The sequence below is a fragment of the Vombatus ursinus genome, unplaced genomic scaffold (assembly GCF_900497805.2).
Source record: "Vombatus ursinus unplaced genomic scaffold, bare-nosed wombat genome assembly UNPS02014782.1, whole genome shotgun sequence".
Lineage (NCBI taxonomy): Eukaryota > Metazoa > Chordata > Mammalia > Diprotodontia > Vombatidae > Vombatus > Vombatus ursinus.
The window spans coordinates 4228275-4244051 of NW_020954560.1; the positions used below are offsets into that span (position 1 = coordinate 4228275).

The following is a 15777-nucleotide window of genomic DNA, read 5'->3' on the forward strand; positions in this document are numbered from 1 at the left end:
AAGGGGAAGGAAGCAAAAGAAAGAAATAGAGGGAAGGAAGGAAGGAATGAAGGAAGGAAAGAAGAGAGAGACAAAGGAAGAGAGAGAGGGAGAAAAAGAGAAAGGGAGGAAGGGAGGGGGAAGGAAGTGAAAGAAAGGGAAGGAAAGGAAGAAAGGGAGGGAGGGGGGAAGGGAGACAATTAGAGACAGAAACAGTGTGGTGTAATTAAAAGAACATGGAAATGGAAGTTGAGTACTGGCTCTGTCAGCCACCTAGCCCTGTGACCTTAAACAAATGGTCCAACCATCCCAGGACCCTGATTTCCTTCCTTGGGAGTGAGTTTGAGGAGATAATCTCCAAGGCCCCTTCCAACTCTAACTTTCTATTCCACAAGTTACATGAGGGCAGGGACTAATTCTTTTATGTTCCTTCCAGGTGCCTAGACCATAACTCCACCTAGGCCCATCCTTAAGAAGCTGCAGGGGCCCTACACAAATCAGCCCCAAACCTTCAGGATCCCCAAATACATCCAACATTTAAGATGAACGCAAACGGCAGCCTATGGAGGGAAACCACATACTGAAACTCTGAGTGAAAACTCATTCCAGTCCCAAGCCTTCGTGAGTAGATAATCTTCGTGAATTAAAGACCCTCCCCCCCAAATTCACCCTTAGGCCAATTATGGGATCATAAATGGAGCCCTAGAAGGGATCTCAGAAGTCATATAGTTCCACCCTCTTATTTTACACATAAAAAAAAATTGAGGCCCAGCGAAGATATATAATTTGCCAAAGCCTACACAGGACATGAGCATAAGAGATGTAGTGTTTGAACCCATGTGCTCTGACTCCAAATCCTGGTGTTCTCGTCACTGCAGCAATCCTCTGGGTCTTTTTCTCCGTTGAGTTAGACCGGTCTACATCTCACAGACACATGGTCCCTCGCTGAGCCTGGACTCTGAGCCTTTCCAGCACGTAGGAAGAGACCAGCGTTTTCGTTCTGCCGGCATAGCTTTTGAGAACCCAGAGTCAATTCTGTGGCAGGATGAGGTATCAAAATAAGAGTTGAGTGGAGCTGAAAGGAAGCCACATAGCTAAGGAGAGTAACTTCACTCCATCTTCGTGACCAAGGAAGTGGGGAGAGTTAGAAGTCAATGACGCAATTCTTTTATTGATCCTCAGTGAAGACTCGGGAATTTCAGTTGGGCTCGTGTTGGCAGTTTATAGAGTACCCCAAAACCCAAACCAAGCAAGCACGCTACCCTCAGGACCCTTGATTGAGTTTAATGATAAGGGAGCTGAAGCCTAGTGAGATGGAGTGGATTGGAGAGGTAGGTTGGCGTGCTGGACCTGGAGTCCAGAAGACCTGTGTTCAAATACTGCTTCCAACACTTATTATCAGGCCATGGGCAAATCAGCTGACCTTGCTCATTCTTAGTTTCTTCATCTGAAAAATGGGGATAATAATAACTATAATACCTCCCTCCCTCCCAGAAATGTTGAGAGACAAAAGTAAGATAACGTATGTAAAATATCTTATAAATTTTAAAGCTTCATATACATACATACATACATACATATGTATGTGTCAATTATCATGCTGTTATTATCCAAGGTCACTCACCAAGTTAGGGGTAGAACTAGAATTAGCCTTTATGTCTTGCCTTCTCGTCCAGTCCTCTGTCCACTATAGCATATAGCCTCTCTAAAAGTACTTCTGGTTGAGACAAAAGACTTTTTCTGACTCATCTTGCAAAAATGACCAATTCCCTGCAATACAGGCTTGGCTGGGAAGCTGTGCCAGTCTGATCTCCTCTTATCATATCTCCTCAGCAACTCTGTCTGAAAAGAGGAACACAGCTCCACTGTCAGCCAACAATCTCCCCCAAATTCCCTCACACACTTTCATCAATTCTTTTTGCACCCTGACTCTGTCTTCTTTTGCTTGGAGAGAAGAAAGAATGGTCTGCCAAGCTCTTCTCATCCTCCCCTCTCTAGAGTCCATTAACCCCAGTGTCACACAATCACGGGCTGTCAAAGCTGAAAGAGAACTTGAAGGTCATCTGATCCAATCCAGACCTGAATAAGAATCTACCCTTCAACACCTCCAATTCCTTTGTGGAGGTGGGGGTCCACTGGTGTGGAACATAAAGTATCAGGTCAGATTTTTTCAATCAGTTTTTCTGAATTTGTTTTCTCTTCTCCCATTTTCTTTTCTTTTTTTTTTCTTAAAAAAAAAAGTGAGAAAAGACCTATTTCCCCCTATATCTCTCCTTCTCTCTCCTCTTGGGGAAGGGGGTGGATTTCCTTCAGCACACCCAACAAGCAGACATCTGGACTTTGTTTGAAGACCTCCAGTAAAGAAAGACTCTATCAACCAATCAATCAACTGGTTTGATTGATAGATTCTTCCTCTTTTTTCATTATCAGCACCATCTTCACTAGAATTTATATAGCCCTTTAAAGTTTGTAAAGTACTTTACAAATATTATCTCATTTTATCCTCTCAACAGCCCTGAGAGGTGGGTGCTATTATGATTGTTTCCCAGAAGAGGAAAATGAGGCAAACGGAGGCTGAGTGACTTGTGCAGGGTCACATAGCTAATAAATGTCCGAGGCTGGATTTGAACTCAGGTCTTTCTGACTCCAGATCCATTCATCTCTCCACTGCCTCACCTAGGTCTCCCCTATGAAAGCTATAATATTTGCAGGACCTTGGACAAGTCATTTAATCTTTAAGAGAACTTAGTCTTGGGCATAAAATGAAGGGACTGCTTTTGGTCCTGCTCTCTGGGGCTAAGTGGAACTAGACTTATCTATCTTCTCCACAAGAGCCCTTCAGATTCTCGAACATAGCTATCACATTCCCCCCTAAATCTGACCTTCTCTAGACTAAATATCCCCAAACCTTTGCCTGACCGTTATAAGACATGACCTCAACTTCACCATCCTAGAAACCCTCATCTTAATGCCCTCAAGCTTATCAATATGCTTTTGTAACATGATCCCTAGAACTGAATGTACTACTCTAGACCTGATCTGACCAGGGCAGAGCATATCTGGACTCCTTCCTCTTTAGTCCTGGACACATGACCTCTTTTGTTGTTGGCTGATATCACTTTAACTTTTTTGGTTGCCTGAAATTGCAAAACACTACCCCACTCCCACCCCCTGAATTGTGATCTAGTCAGGCCTCCTCCAGTCCTGTTCTTGTGAAGTTGACTTTTGGAAAATAAGAGTAAGATTCTCCACTCATGATTGTTCAATTTCATCTTAGGTTAGCTCCTTGAAGTCTTTTGGATCCTGACTCTGTCATCCACACAAAACTCTCCCTCCTAGGCTGGTATCATCTAAAACTGGAGAAGTCACCCAGCCTTTGTGCTAGCCATGCCATTGATAAAAATTCTAAACAGTACCCAGGGTCCCAGAGGCTTCTGACTGTCTTCCATTCAATTCAATACAATTAAAAAACTCTTAAGCTCCTATTACATATTAGTCACTGTGCAAAACTCCAGGGATACAAACAAAAATGAAAGCCCCTATCTTAAGGGAACTTACATTTCATCAAGAGGAAATCAAATAGTATACAAATAAGTTGTTGTTCAATCATTTCAGTCATGTTCAACATTTTGTGACCCCATTTGGGGTTTTCTTGGCAAAGATACTAGAGTGGTTTGCCATTTCCTTCTCCAGCTCATTTGACAGGTGAGGAAACTGAGATAAACAGGGTTAAGTGACTTGCCCAAGGTCACACAGCTAGTAAGAATCTGAGGCCAAATATGAACTCGAACCTTCCTGACTCTAGACCCAGCACTCTATCTATTGTGCAACCTAGCTGCCTCACACAAAGAAGTACACATGAAATATATGCAAAATGAATATGGGGTGATCATGAGAACCCCTGTCAATCTGATGAGTCTCCCCCAGTCTCATCTCCTTGAGATAACTACAGGGCATGGACTTTTGTCTCAAGGACCCATGTCCCACAGAATTAGACATGTAGGTGCCAGGAGCACCTTGCTGGAGAGACACAATGAGCTCTCAATAGGTATCCGGTGACTAAGGCTCTGTCAAAGGTGGGGGGGCCAGATTTGAAGGAGACAGCAATTACTAAACCATGTCATAGGGAATGTCCCCACTTTCTGGCCTGGAAGAAAGAGCTAAGAAAAAATTCTGTTTTTCCCATCATCAAAAGTTTTCTATCCCTTGGGCTGTCAGCAAGTCACTATGGTCTATGTCTACCTCCACGAGAGGCAGATCCTTCTTACCTACGTCCACATCTTACTGTTTTATCAAGTACATTGAAAGGACTCCTGGAATTGAGCTCTGTGTTATCCCGATCAACCCCGGTACAATACACCATGTCCCAAAAGTCTTGGTGGGCTTTAAAGAATGTTTAAAACTTTACTAAAGTCTTTTGGGACACCGTGGATAACATAGGTGGGGGAGGAGCTAGGAAGTAGTGCTAGCAATTGGGACAATCAACAAAGGCATACAGTAGGAAACAGCTGAGTTCTATCCCTACTTCCAGTATGAGCTGGTATTACTTGCCAAAGAAATGATTCTAATTGCCCATCTTTTCTTTCAGAGAGAAAGGGGGTGTGATTGGGGAACGACTTCTCTTAGATTGCTTGTTAGTTTGAGTGCTACGAGGAATTTCCAACATTGGTACCTCTAACAAAGTAAACCATTTTCCTTGCAATTTTCCCTAAACATTTCACCTCATCTTCCAAGCAACATGATGGTCCAAGGCAGAGTCATGGTCATGCCCAAATCAATCAATCATCTTCGAGAGAATGGAAACTTGCTGAAAGCAGGGATTATTTCATTTTGTCTTTGTGTCCCCTGAACCTAGGACAGTATCTCGCACCTAGTAGGCACTTAATAAAATACCTGTTGATCAGTGGATTGACTAGAACTGACTCCTCCAGAGGGATGGGCATGTTGTCTTTTGGGGCAAAAAGGCAGCATGATATAGTGAATGGTGGACTGGTCTGAGAGTCAGGAAGACCTGAATTCAAATCTTACCTCTGACACTAACCAGCTGTGTGACCCTGGGCAAGTCACTCATCCTCTCAATATGCCATGCAACTCTTTCATACTATAAGAGACAGTAAGGGTAAAATGGTGGAGCCAAGATGGCAGAATAGAGACAAGAACACAACTGAACTCTCCCAAATTCCTCTTCAAGCAACTTTAAAATAACACCTCAAATAGAATTCTGGAGTGGCAGAGCCAACAAAAAGTTGGGATGAAACAATTTTCCACCCCAAGACAACTTAGGAGGTTGGCAGGAAAGGTCTGCCATACCTGGGTGGTAGTCACTGCGGGACACAGTACTGTGCCTTGGCAATGATAGCAGCAAACCTTAGAGGCAATTGCAATAGCAGTAGCAACAGCTTTAGGAGCTCTCAGCCCACAGGTGGTAAAGGGCTCAGACAACTGATAAGAAAGATTACAGGGGACCTTTTGCAGAAGCTGGGTTCAGGACCCTGTTGCACTGTCAAGATACAGTTCCAGGTTGCCGTTCAAGTGCAAAGAGGAGTGGCTGAAGGGGAACAGGGACCCTGGTCATAGTTCCAAGGCAGAGAAGAGTCTGGTTACTCACAGTGGAGCAGGCACCCTGGCCCCAGTTCCAAGGCAAAAAAGAACACTATCACTAGAGCTTGCAGGAGAACAAGGGACCTGGTCACAGTTTCAGGGCCATGAGGAGTGCCAGCACTTGTGAATATAGGAGAACAAGATCTCTTCCTAGGCAAAGACTAAAGCACAGGCCAAGAGAGCAGTGCCCAGATCTCTTCTTGTATCATACCATCTCAGAAGCACCAAAAACTTACAGACCCCTAGAACTAGTTCTGAAAACAACACTTGAAAAACCTGAAGCTTGGGACAGTGGCCCCTCCACACTGGGAGCAGAGCCTAACTTTAACGTAAATTTAAAAGTCAAGAAACAGGTTGGAAAAATGAGTAAACAAAAAAAAAAAACCAACCTGATTATAAAAAGTAACTCTGGTGACAGAGAAGAGCAAGACAAACTCAAAAGAAGACAATTAAGTAAAAACAGCTACAAGCAAAGCCTCAGACAAAAAAATGTGAATTAGACACAAACCCAACAAGAATTCCTAGAAGAGCTCAAAAAAGATTTTCAAAATCAAATAAGAAAGATAAAGGAAAATTTGGGGAAAGAAATTAAAATGACACAAAGAAATATGAAAAGAAAGTCAACAACTTGATTAAAAAAAAAGGCAAAAAATACCACAAAATAACACCTTAACAGAGTTGGTCAAATAGTAAAAGAGGGACAAAAATTCACTGAAGAGAAGAACTCCATAAAAAGCAAAATTGGCAGGGCAGCAAGATGGTGCAGTAGACAGAGCACCAGCCCTGGAATCAGGAGGACCTGAGTTCAAATCTGGCCTCAGACACTTACTAGCTGTGTGACCCTGGGCAACTCACTTAACCCCAATTGCCTAGAGGGGGAAAAAAGCAAAATTGGCCAAATGGAAAAAGAGGTACCAAAATTCACTGAAGGAAAAAAAAATCCTTAAAAAATAGAATTGGCCAAATGGAAAAAAGTCACAAAAGCTCACTTAAGCAAATAATTCCTTAAAAATTAGAACTGGGTAAGAGGAAGCTAATGACTCCATGAGATATCAAGAACAATAAAACAAAGTCAAAAGAAATGTGAAATATCTCATTGGAAGAGCAACTGACCTGGAAAATAAATCAAGGAGAAATCATTTAAGAATTATTGGACTACCTGAAAGCCATGATTTTTTAAAAATGGAGGCTAGACATTATCTTTCAAGAAATTATCAAGGAAAACTGTTTTGATATCCTAGAACCAGAGGGTAAAATAGAAATTGAAAGAATCCACTGATCACCTCCTGAAAGAGATCCCCAAATGAAAACTCCCAGAAATATTATAGCCAAATTCCAGAGCTCCCAGATCATAAAGAAAATATTGCAAGGAGTCAGAAAGAAACAATTCAAATATGGTGGAACTACAATCAGGATCACACAAGATTTAGCAACTTCCGCATTAAAGGATCAGAGGGTTTGGAATATGATATTCTGGAGGGCAAGGTGTGAGTTAACTCACACCTGTGTGAGTTAACTATGATAAGATTATTTCCCCCCCCCAAAAAAATTGAGGGATAAGAAAGAGGAATGTACTGGGAGAAAGGGGAAGGGAGAGGTAGAATGGGGCAAATCATCTCACATGTAGGAGATGTGAAAAAATAGCTTTTACAGTGGAGGAGGAAATGGAGGTGTGGTGGCAGGCAACACTTGAACCTTAGTCTCATCAGAATAGACTCAAAGAGGGAATAACATGCATACTCAGTTGGGTATAGAAATCTATCTTACCCTACAAAAAAGTAGAAGGGGAAGGAGGTAAGAGAAGAATGACTAGGGAGAGCAGATTAAGGGAGGTAGTGGTTAGAAGCAAAACAGACATTTGAGGAAGAATGGGGGGAGGAAGGAGAGAGAGAAAGAGAAAGAGAGACAGAGAGACAAAGACAGACAAAGAAAAGGATAAACAGGGAAAAAATAGAATGAATGGAAATCCACAGTAATCATAACTGTGAATGTGAATGGGATGAACTTATGCATAAAATGGAAATAGACAGGGGAAAGGATTAAAAACCAGAATCCAACAATATGTTTTTACAAGAAACACATGTGAAACAGAGATACAGACAGAGTGAAAATAAAAGACTGGAGCAGAATCTATTATGCTTCAGATGAAGTTTAAAAAAAATAGAAGTAGCAACCATGATCTCAGACAAAGCAAAAGCAAAAATAGAACTAATTTAAAAAGATATAAAGAGAAACAACATTTTGCTAAAATGTACCATAGCCAAAGAGATAATATCAATACTAAACAGATATGCATGAAATGGCAGAGTATCCAAATTCTTAAAGGAAAAGTTAAATGAGTTACAAGAGGAAATAGAAGCAAAACCATACTAATTGGGAACCTCAACTTCCCTCTCTCAGAACTAGATAAATCTAACCATAAAATAAACAAAAAAGAAGCCAAGGAGATGAATAGAATTTTAGAAAATTTAGATATGACATACCTCTGGAAAAAAACTTAATTGGGGATAGAAAGGGGTATACTTTTTTCCCTGTGGTACATAGCACCTTCACAAAAATTGACTATGTATTAGAGCATAAAAACCTCATGACCAAATGTAGAAAAGCAGAAATATTAAACGCACCCTTTTCAGACAATAATGCAATAAAAATTACATTCAATAAAGGGCCATGGAAACATAGATTAAAATTATTTGGAAACTAAATAATCTAATAATAAAGAATGAATGGGTGAAAGAACAAATCATAGAAACAATCAACAGTTTCATTAAAGTGAATGTCAACAATGAGACAACATACCAAAACTTATGGGATGTAGCCAAAACAGTACTTAGGGGAAATTTTATATCTCTAAATGCTTACATGAATAAAATAAAATAAAAAGCAGATCAATGAATTTGGCATGAAATTTTAAAAGTAGACAATGAACAAATTAAAAATCCACAATGAAACACCAAATTGAAAATCCTGAAAATCAAAGCAGAGATTAATAAAATTGAAAGAAAATCATTGAACTAATAAACAAAATTAGGAGCTGATTTTATGGAAAAAAAACCAATAAAGTAAATAAAACCTTGGTTAATTTGAGTTTTTTTAAAAGAAAGAAAACAAATTACCACTATCAAAAAATGAAAAGGGTGAATTCATGACCAAGGAAGATGAAATTAAGGCAATCATTAGGAGCTATTTTGCCCAATTAGATACCAATAAATCTAGCAATCTAAATTAAATGGATAAATATTTACAAAAATATAAATTGCCCAGATTAACAGAAAAGGAAATAGAATACTTAAATAACTCTATCTTAGAAAAAGAAATTGAGCAAGCCATAAATGAGCTACCTAAGAAAAAATTCCTAGGACCAGATGGATTCACAAATGAATTCTATAAAACATTTAAAGAACAACTAATTCCAATACTATATAAACTATTTAGGAAAATAGGCAAGGAAGGAGTCCTCCCAAATTCCTTTTATCACACAACTATGGTGCTGATACCTAAACTAGGAAGAACAGAAACAGAGAAAGAAATCTTTAGACCAGTTTCCCTAATTAATATAGATGCAAAAATTTTAAATAAAATACTAGCAAGGAAATTACAAAAGTATATGACAAAGATCATACATTAAGACCAGGTGGGATTTGTGCCAGTAATGCATTTCATTGAACACACAAATATGTTCAACATTTGGGAAACTATCAGCATAATTGACCATATCAATAATAAAAACAATAAAAATATATGATTATATCAATAGATACAGAAAAAAGCCATTGACAAAATACAACACTCATTCCTTTCAAAAAACATTAGAAAGCAGGAATAAATGGAGTTTTCCTTAAAATGAAAAGTAAGATGTATCTAAAACGATTAGCAAGCCAGACCTGTAATGGGGAAGGGGTGAAGCAAGGATGCCCATTTTCACCACTGTTATTCGATATTGTACTAGAAATACTGGCTCTAACAGTAAGAGAAGAAAAAGAAATTGAAGGAATTAGGATAGTCAATGAGGAAACAAAACTATCATTCTTTGCAGATGATATGTTAGTATACTTGGAGAATCCTAGAGAATCAATCAAAAAACTAGTTGAAGTAATTAACTTCAGCAAAGTTGCAGGATATAAAATAAACCCATCTAAATCATCAAAATTTCTATGTATTACCAGCAAAGACAGCAAGAAGAGATAAAAGGAGAAATTTCACTTAAAATAACTGCAGACAATATAAAATACTTGAGAGTCTGCCTGCCAAGACAAATCCAGGAACTATATAAACACAATTGCAAAACACTTTTCAAACAAATAAAGTCAGATCTAAGCAATTAGAAGAATATTAATTGCTTATGATTAGGCCAAGCCAATATAATAAAAATGACAATTCTACCTACATTAATTTACTTATTCAGTGCCATACCAATCAAACTGCAAAAAAATTATTTCATAGAACTAGAAAAAATAATCTGGAAGAATAAAAGGTCAAGAATATCAAGAAAATCAATTAAAAAAATGTGAAGGAAGGTGGCCTAGCAGAACCAGATCTCAAGCTGAATTACAAAACAGTAATCATTAAAACAATCTGGGACTGGCTAAAAAATAGAGTGGTGGATTAGTGGAACAAATTAGGTATACCATACACAGTAGTGCATGACCATAGTAATCTAGTGCTTGATAAAGCCAAAGATCCAAACTTTTGGGACAAAAACTCACTATGTTACAAAAATTGCAGGGAAAACTAGAAATCAGTTTGACAGAAACTAGATATAGACCAACACCTTAGGCAGTATACCAAGATAAGATCAAGATGGGTACATGATTTAGACATAAGGGGTGATATCATAAGCAGATTAGGGAAGCATGAAACATTTTACCCGTCAGATATATGGATACGGGAAGAATTTGTGACCAAACAAGAGATAAAGAGCATTACAGGAGCTAAAACGGGTATTTTAGATTACATTAAAAGATTCGGGGAAAAAAAAAAGATTTTGTGCAAACAAAACCAGTGCAGCCGAGATTAAAAAGAAAGCAGGAAACTGGGGGGAAATTTTACAGCAAGTTTCTCTGATAAAGGCCTCATTTCTCAAATATATAGAGAACTGAGTTAAAGTTATAAGAATACAAGTCATCCCTCAATTGACAAATAATCAAAGGATATAAACAGGCAGTTTTCAAAAGAAGAAATTAAAGCTATCTGTAGCTCTAAATCACTACTGATTAGAGAAATGTTAATTAAAACAACTCTGACAAAACACCTACCACCTATCAGATTGGTTAATATCACAGAAAACGGAAATAACGAATATTAGAAGGGATATGAAAAAATTGGGACACTAATACACTCTTGGTGGAGTCGTGAACTGATCTAAGCATTCTGGAGAGCAATTTGGAACTACACCCAAAGGGCTATAAAACTCTGCATACCTTTTGACTCAGAAATATCACTACTAGGTCTATGTTCCAAAGAGATCAAAGAAAGAGGAAAAGGACCTATATGTACAAAAATATTTATAGCAGCTCTTTTTGTGGTGGCAAGGAATTAGAAATTGAGAGGATGTCCCTCAATTGGGAAATGGTTGAACAAGTTGTGCTATATGATTATGATGGAATAATATTGTGCCATAAAAAATGAACAGGAGGGTTTCAGAAAAACCTGGGAAGACATATAAGTACTGGTACAAAATGAAATGAGCACAACCATGAGAACATTATACATAGTAATAGCAATATTGTATGATGATCAATTGTAAATGACATCACTATTATCAGCAATACAATTATCCAAGACAATTCCAAAGGACTTATGATGACAAATCCTACCTACTTCCAGAGAAAGAAGTCTGAATGCAGATCAAAGCATACTTTGTTTACTTTATTTTTATTGGGTTTTTTTAAATCTGTCTTTCACAATATGGCTAATACGGAAATTTGTTTTGCTTGACTTCACCTGGAGAATCTATATCAAATTGCTTGTCTCTCAAGAGGGGAGGGGAGGGAGGAAGGGAGAAAATTTGGAACTCAAAATTTTAAAAAAATATTAAAATTGTTACATGTAATTGAGATAAAATAAAATAAGAAAGATAAAAATTAAATTTAAAAAGATTACAAGAGACACAATAATATAGAGACAACTTCAAACCACTTAGGAACTCTGATCCACCCAGTGGAATCAACCACAATTCCAAGGAACTCATGATGAAACATCCTATACAGCTATAGAGCTGGTGGATTCACAATGAAGATCAAAGTGTATTTTTCTTTTTTCTTTTCTTTTCTTTATTTTTTTGGGGGGGAAATGGTTATTGAAGGAATTTGTTTTACTTGACTATGCACATTTACAATTTTGTTTTCTTGCTTCCTCAATTAGTGGGGGAGGAGAATCTAGAAAACTGAAAACAAAATAAAATTGAATTTTAAAAAAAGATTGTAAGTTACAGAGTAGCTGTTGATCTACATAGATAAAGTTTCCTCATCAGTAGACACAGGTCTAGACCAAAGGGAAAAAAATACTAAGTCAGCTTGCCATAGTGGATAGAAGACTATAGAAAGAGAGGTAAATCTTAGTGCAGTAGGGTGGCCTCAAAGTCAGGAAGACCTAGGTTCAAAACCTACCTCTGACATTTACTCTTAACCTCCAAGTCTCTATTTCTTCATCTGTAATATGGGGATAATAATACCTCTAGTACTTATCTCACAGGATTGTTATGAGGCTCAAGTCAAATAAAGTAAAGAAATTGTTTTTACTCATTTAAAAGTGTATATACATATAATACACTTACATATTTATACATATTTAAAACTATATAAATGTCAGTTACTATGATTATTATGAACATAGCTATTTCATACCCACTGCCAACTACACACCTGTACAGGGGGTTTGACCCACAGTCCACTCCTCACTGACTGGGTTTTTTGCCACGCATTTGAACTCCTTTTGTGGTGGGTGCTTCTTTGGCCAGGTGTACTTGAGCTGCATTCCCTCTTTTTTCATGGTCCCCATCTTCAAAGGCTGTGTCCCATTTTCAAACAAAGTAAGCTCAGCATCAGTCCCCTTCCGAACCTCACAAGTGACAATTCTTTCAGTGCAGTTCCACGTCATTTCTGGCTTTGAAACAGCCTCTTTGAAAAGAAAAAAAAATTAAAAATACCATTTACTTTGAGAATATCCCTGAATGGAAAATATATTCTAGCTTGTGTAGCCTACATGGACTCAAAGCAAAGCTGGCCCCAGGGCAGGGATTGGGATGTGCCCCTCAGGCCATGGCCAGATGTGAAAATCCTGTTGGTGACAGGTCACTCTAATTCCATTCCATTCAACAAACATTTTAATGCCTACTACATTGCAATAGAGTGTAAGCTTCATAAGGGCAGGGATCACTTGTTTTTGTCTTTGTAGCCTCCCCACCAAGCACTATGCCTTGTACATAATAGGTGTCTAATAAAAGTTTGTTTAATTAAATTTGAGAACACTGGGCTAAGTGCTGTGGCAGATGAAAGGTTTAGTTAAACGAGTCTTTCCTCCTGAAACTTACAGTCTAGTAGGACTATTTAGGAATAAGTATTTCCCAAGGCATAAAAGGTAGACAAGTTGACTAGAATGTGAATGTATCTATATTAAGATTTTTACTTAGCTCAAAATTAAGATTGCTTCGTATGGTTACTGGGGATGGCAAAAGTGCTTTGAGAGTGGAAATGTAAAGAAAGAGGTTACCTTGCACTATTAAGGGGATAGAGGGGAGTGAGAGGGGAAAAGGTGGGCAAGAAGTCCTAGAGAGAAAGTACAACAGGAAGCTTCATGAAGTAATAAGTTTTCCATCCCTGGCAGTGCGTAAGAAGTGGTTGAATGACCATATATTAGTGAGGAGAAGGAATCCATACCACAGATAAAATATTCAACTGTGACCTATAAGGTCTTTTAACTGAGATCATTTGATCCTGGGGAGATGTGTCATAAGAGAGAGGGTTTGGATTTGGAGTTGAAAAGACCCCCATTCAAGTCCTGCCTCTGGGTGAGCTAGGTGGTGCAGTGGATAGAACACAGGATCTGGAGTCAGGAGGACCTAAGTTCAATCCGGCCTTAGACGCTTACTAACTGTGTGATCCTGGATAAGTCTCTTAACTTCAATTGCCACCCCCCAAAAAAAAAAATTTGCCTCTCATACTAAGTTTGCAACCCTGGACAAGACACTTACTCTGAGATTATTAAATGAAGACGAGTGAACAATCTTCATTGGCATAGAGTACATCACACCAGCACTTCCCTATGCTGTTGAAATCATAAAGTCTGGGGATATTTAGGGAAGTCCATTCATTTTTCATTGCTGTTTTCCTCCTACAGTTAACAAGTTGCCTCGTGTAGAAGCCTGGGATTGGATTACTAAGGACTTGGGGAAAACAACAGAGCAGGGCAAGAATGAGGAGGGGGAAGACCACATCAGTAATCAGGTCATCAGACAACAGTTTCCTCATGAAGCGCATGACACAAAATTTCAGCCAGGGCATCTGTCCATAGTCAAAACCTCTTCTGCCTCCCACTTGTTTCTCCACTGAGCAGGCCTTTATCAGAGTCCCTAGCCAGGCAGAAGCCACAGAAATATTGACTCTCTGACTGGCAACCACCGCTGAAAGAAACAGAAAAGGAATACTCACCCATTACATGCAGAATCAATACTTTCTCCAAAAGGTTTGTTCCATTTTTATGATACACTGACACCTTGTAGTTTTGCTCAGAGTTTTTCTCCAGTTCTTTAATTTTCAGGGTTCCATTTGTGAATATCTCATAGTTTGTGTCTCTCCGGTAAAAATTATGATTAGCTCCATTTCGGTTTACTTTTGCGATCAGGGTAGGTCCTTTAAACCACCGTATATCATCTTTATCTTGGTCCTTCAGAAAATCAGGGATGTCCAAGGAGATGGACTGAGTCAGTATGCCCCAAACAACATTCTTTTCTACCATGACACCTGTTAAAGAAAGCAGGGACAGTGTGGAATCATCAAAAATTGGTGAACCTTTGAAGAAACTGAGTCCCCCCCTTCCCCCAAGGTCCCAAAACCAAAGAACAAACGATTGAGCTGGGTCTAGACTGTGGGTCTCCTGAATCCTAATCCAGTGCTCTTAAAGGAAAGAGAAGAAGACAAGAGAATGTACCAGGGGACATTCCCTCAAGGAAAAGGAACTGTTTCAAGCCCTCTTAGATTTCTACACTCAGAAGTTTGATGTTTTAAAAGTAGCTTCTCAGAATATAGAAGGAAGAAGGAGGAACCATCAGAGACCCAAACAGTTCACTTACCTCTTGGGTAAAAGAACAAAAGAAGCAGGTAGATGACTAAAAAGTGACTTTGGAAATTCATCTTTGGAAGATATCTCCAACTTGGGTTACAAAAACTCTGTCGAAGAGAGAAGTGGCAATTCTCCAGTAGGACCTCGAGGACCGCTACCTCGTCTTTCTGTTTCTTCTACATTTGTATTCAAGAGTTCAAGCTACACAATGTACAGTATTCTAATTCAGCTGGGTGGGGATTGGGGGATGGGAGGGTGGAGACCAGAGGAAGGATGCCAAGCTTGCTGTGGGCACAAGGTAAGACAAAGATTTCTCTAAGCACTCAACTGCCTTCAAATTTTCAGTAAAAGGAAACAGCAAGATTATGGGGAGGAGTCAGAATATTCAAGGGCTTCCAAAGCTCCTTCTCCCCTCCTGCTCCCTTTGACTGCTCCTTCCCCCTTTTTCACACAGACAAACAGGAAATGGAGCTAAAGGGGGCACTGTGGCCTCACATAACTTGATCTGTTTTAAAAATACTTGAGTGTTGGAAATTACAGTATTGGCACCCACAGGAGACTTACTTGTTTTTGTGGCTTCTTACCTTTAAATAGTGTCCTTTTGTAAACTGGCCCAACTGTAAATCCCTTGATGATAGAGGAATGGTCTCCTGCTGGTTTTGCAAATGGTCTTACTAATAACCAATATTTATGTAGAGTTTGCAGAGTGCTTTTTACACATGATTTCATTCTATGCCTACAGCAAGACTTCTTCTAAACTTGGGTAGTATCTTTATTTTTGGTATTATCTTAATTGTTGTTGTATTTGTATTTCACATCCATAAGCACTATATTAATCCCTCCAGCTATTTAAATCATTTTTCATTTCTTCACATAAGTACTTTACAATGTTACCTTATCTTAATATATGTGTTTAGA

At 38.8% G+C, this 15777-nt stretch overlaps 1 protein-coding gene across 2 annotated transcripts in view; it reads right to left on the minus strand.

Moving 5' to 3' along the window:
• The window catches only part of CD2 (CD2 molecule), a 43332-nt gene extending 28068 nt beyond the window's left edge, over positions 1-15264 (minus strand). The window contains exons 1-3 of one of the 2 annotated variants that reach the window (XM_027866740.1): positions 14870-15263; positions 14229-14540; positions 12444-12698 (exon numbers count right to left, since the gene is read on the minus strand). In XM_027866740.1, coding sequence (XP_027722541.1) covers positions 12444-12698; positions 14229-14540; positions 14870-14930 — 628 coding nt within the window. In that variant the 5' untranslated portion in view covers positions 14931-15263. Of the gene's footprint in view, positions 1-12443; positions 12699-14228; positions 14541-14869 lie in introns of both variants that reach the window. The other variant, XM_027866741.1, reaches the window with a different exon arrangement.
• Between the last annotated feature and the right edge of the window lie 513 nt (positions 15265-15777).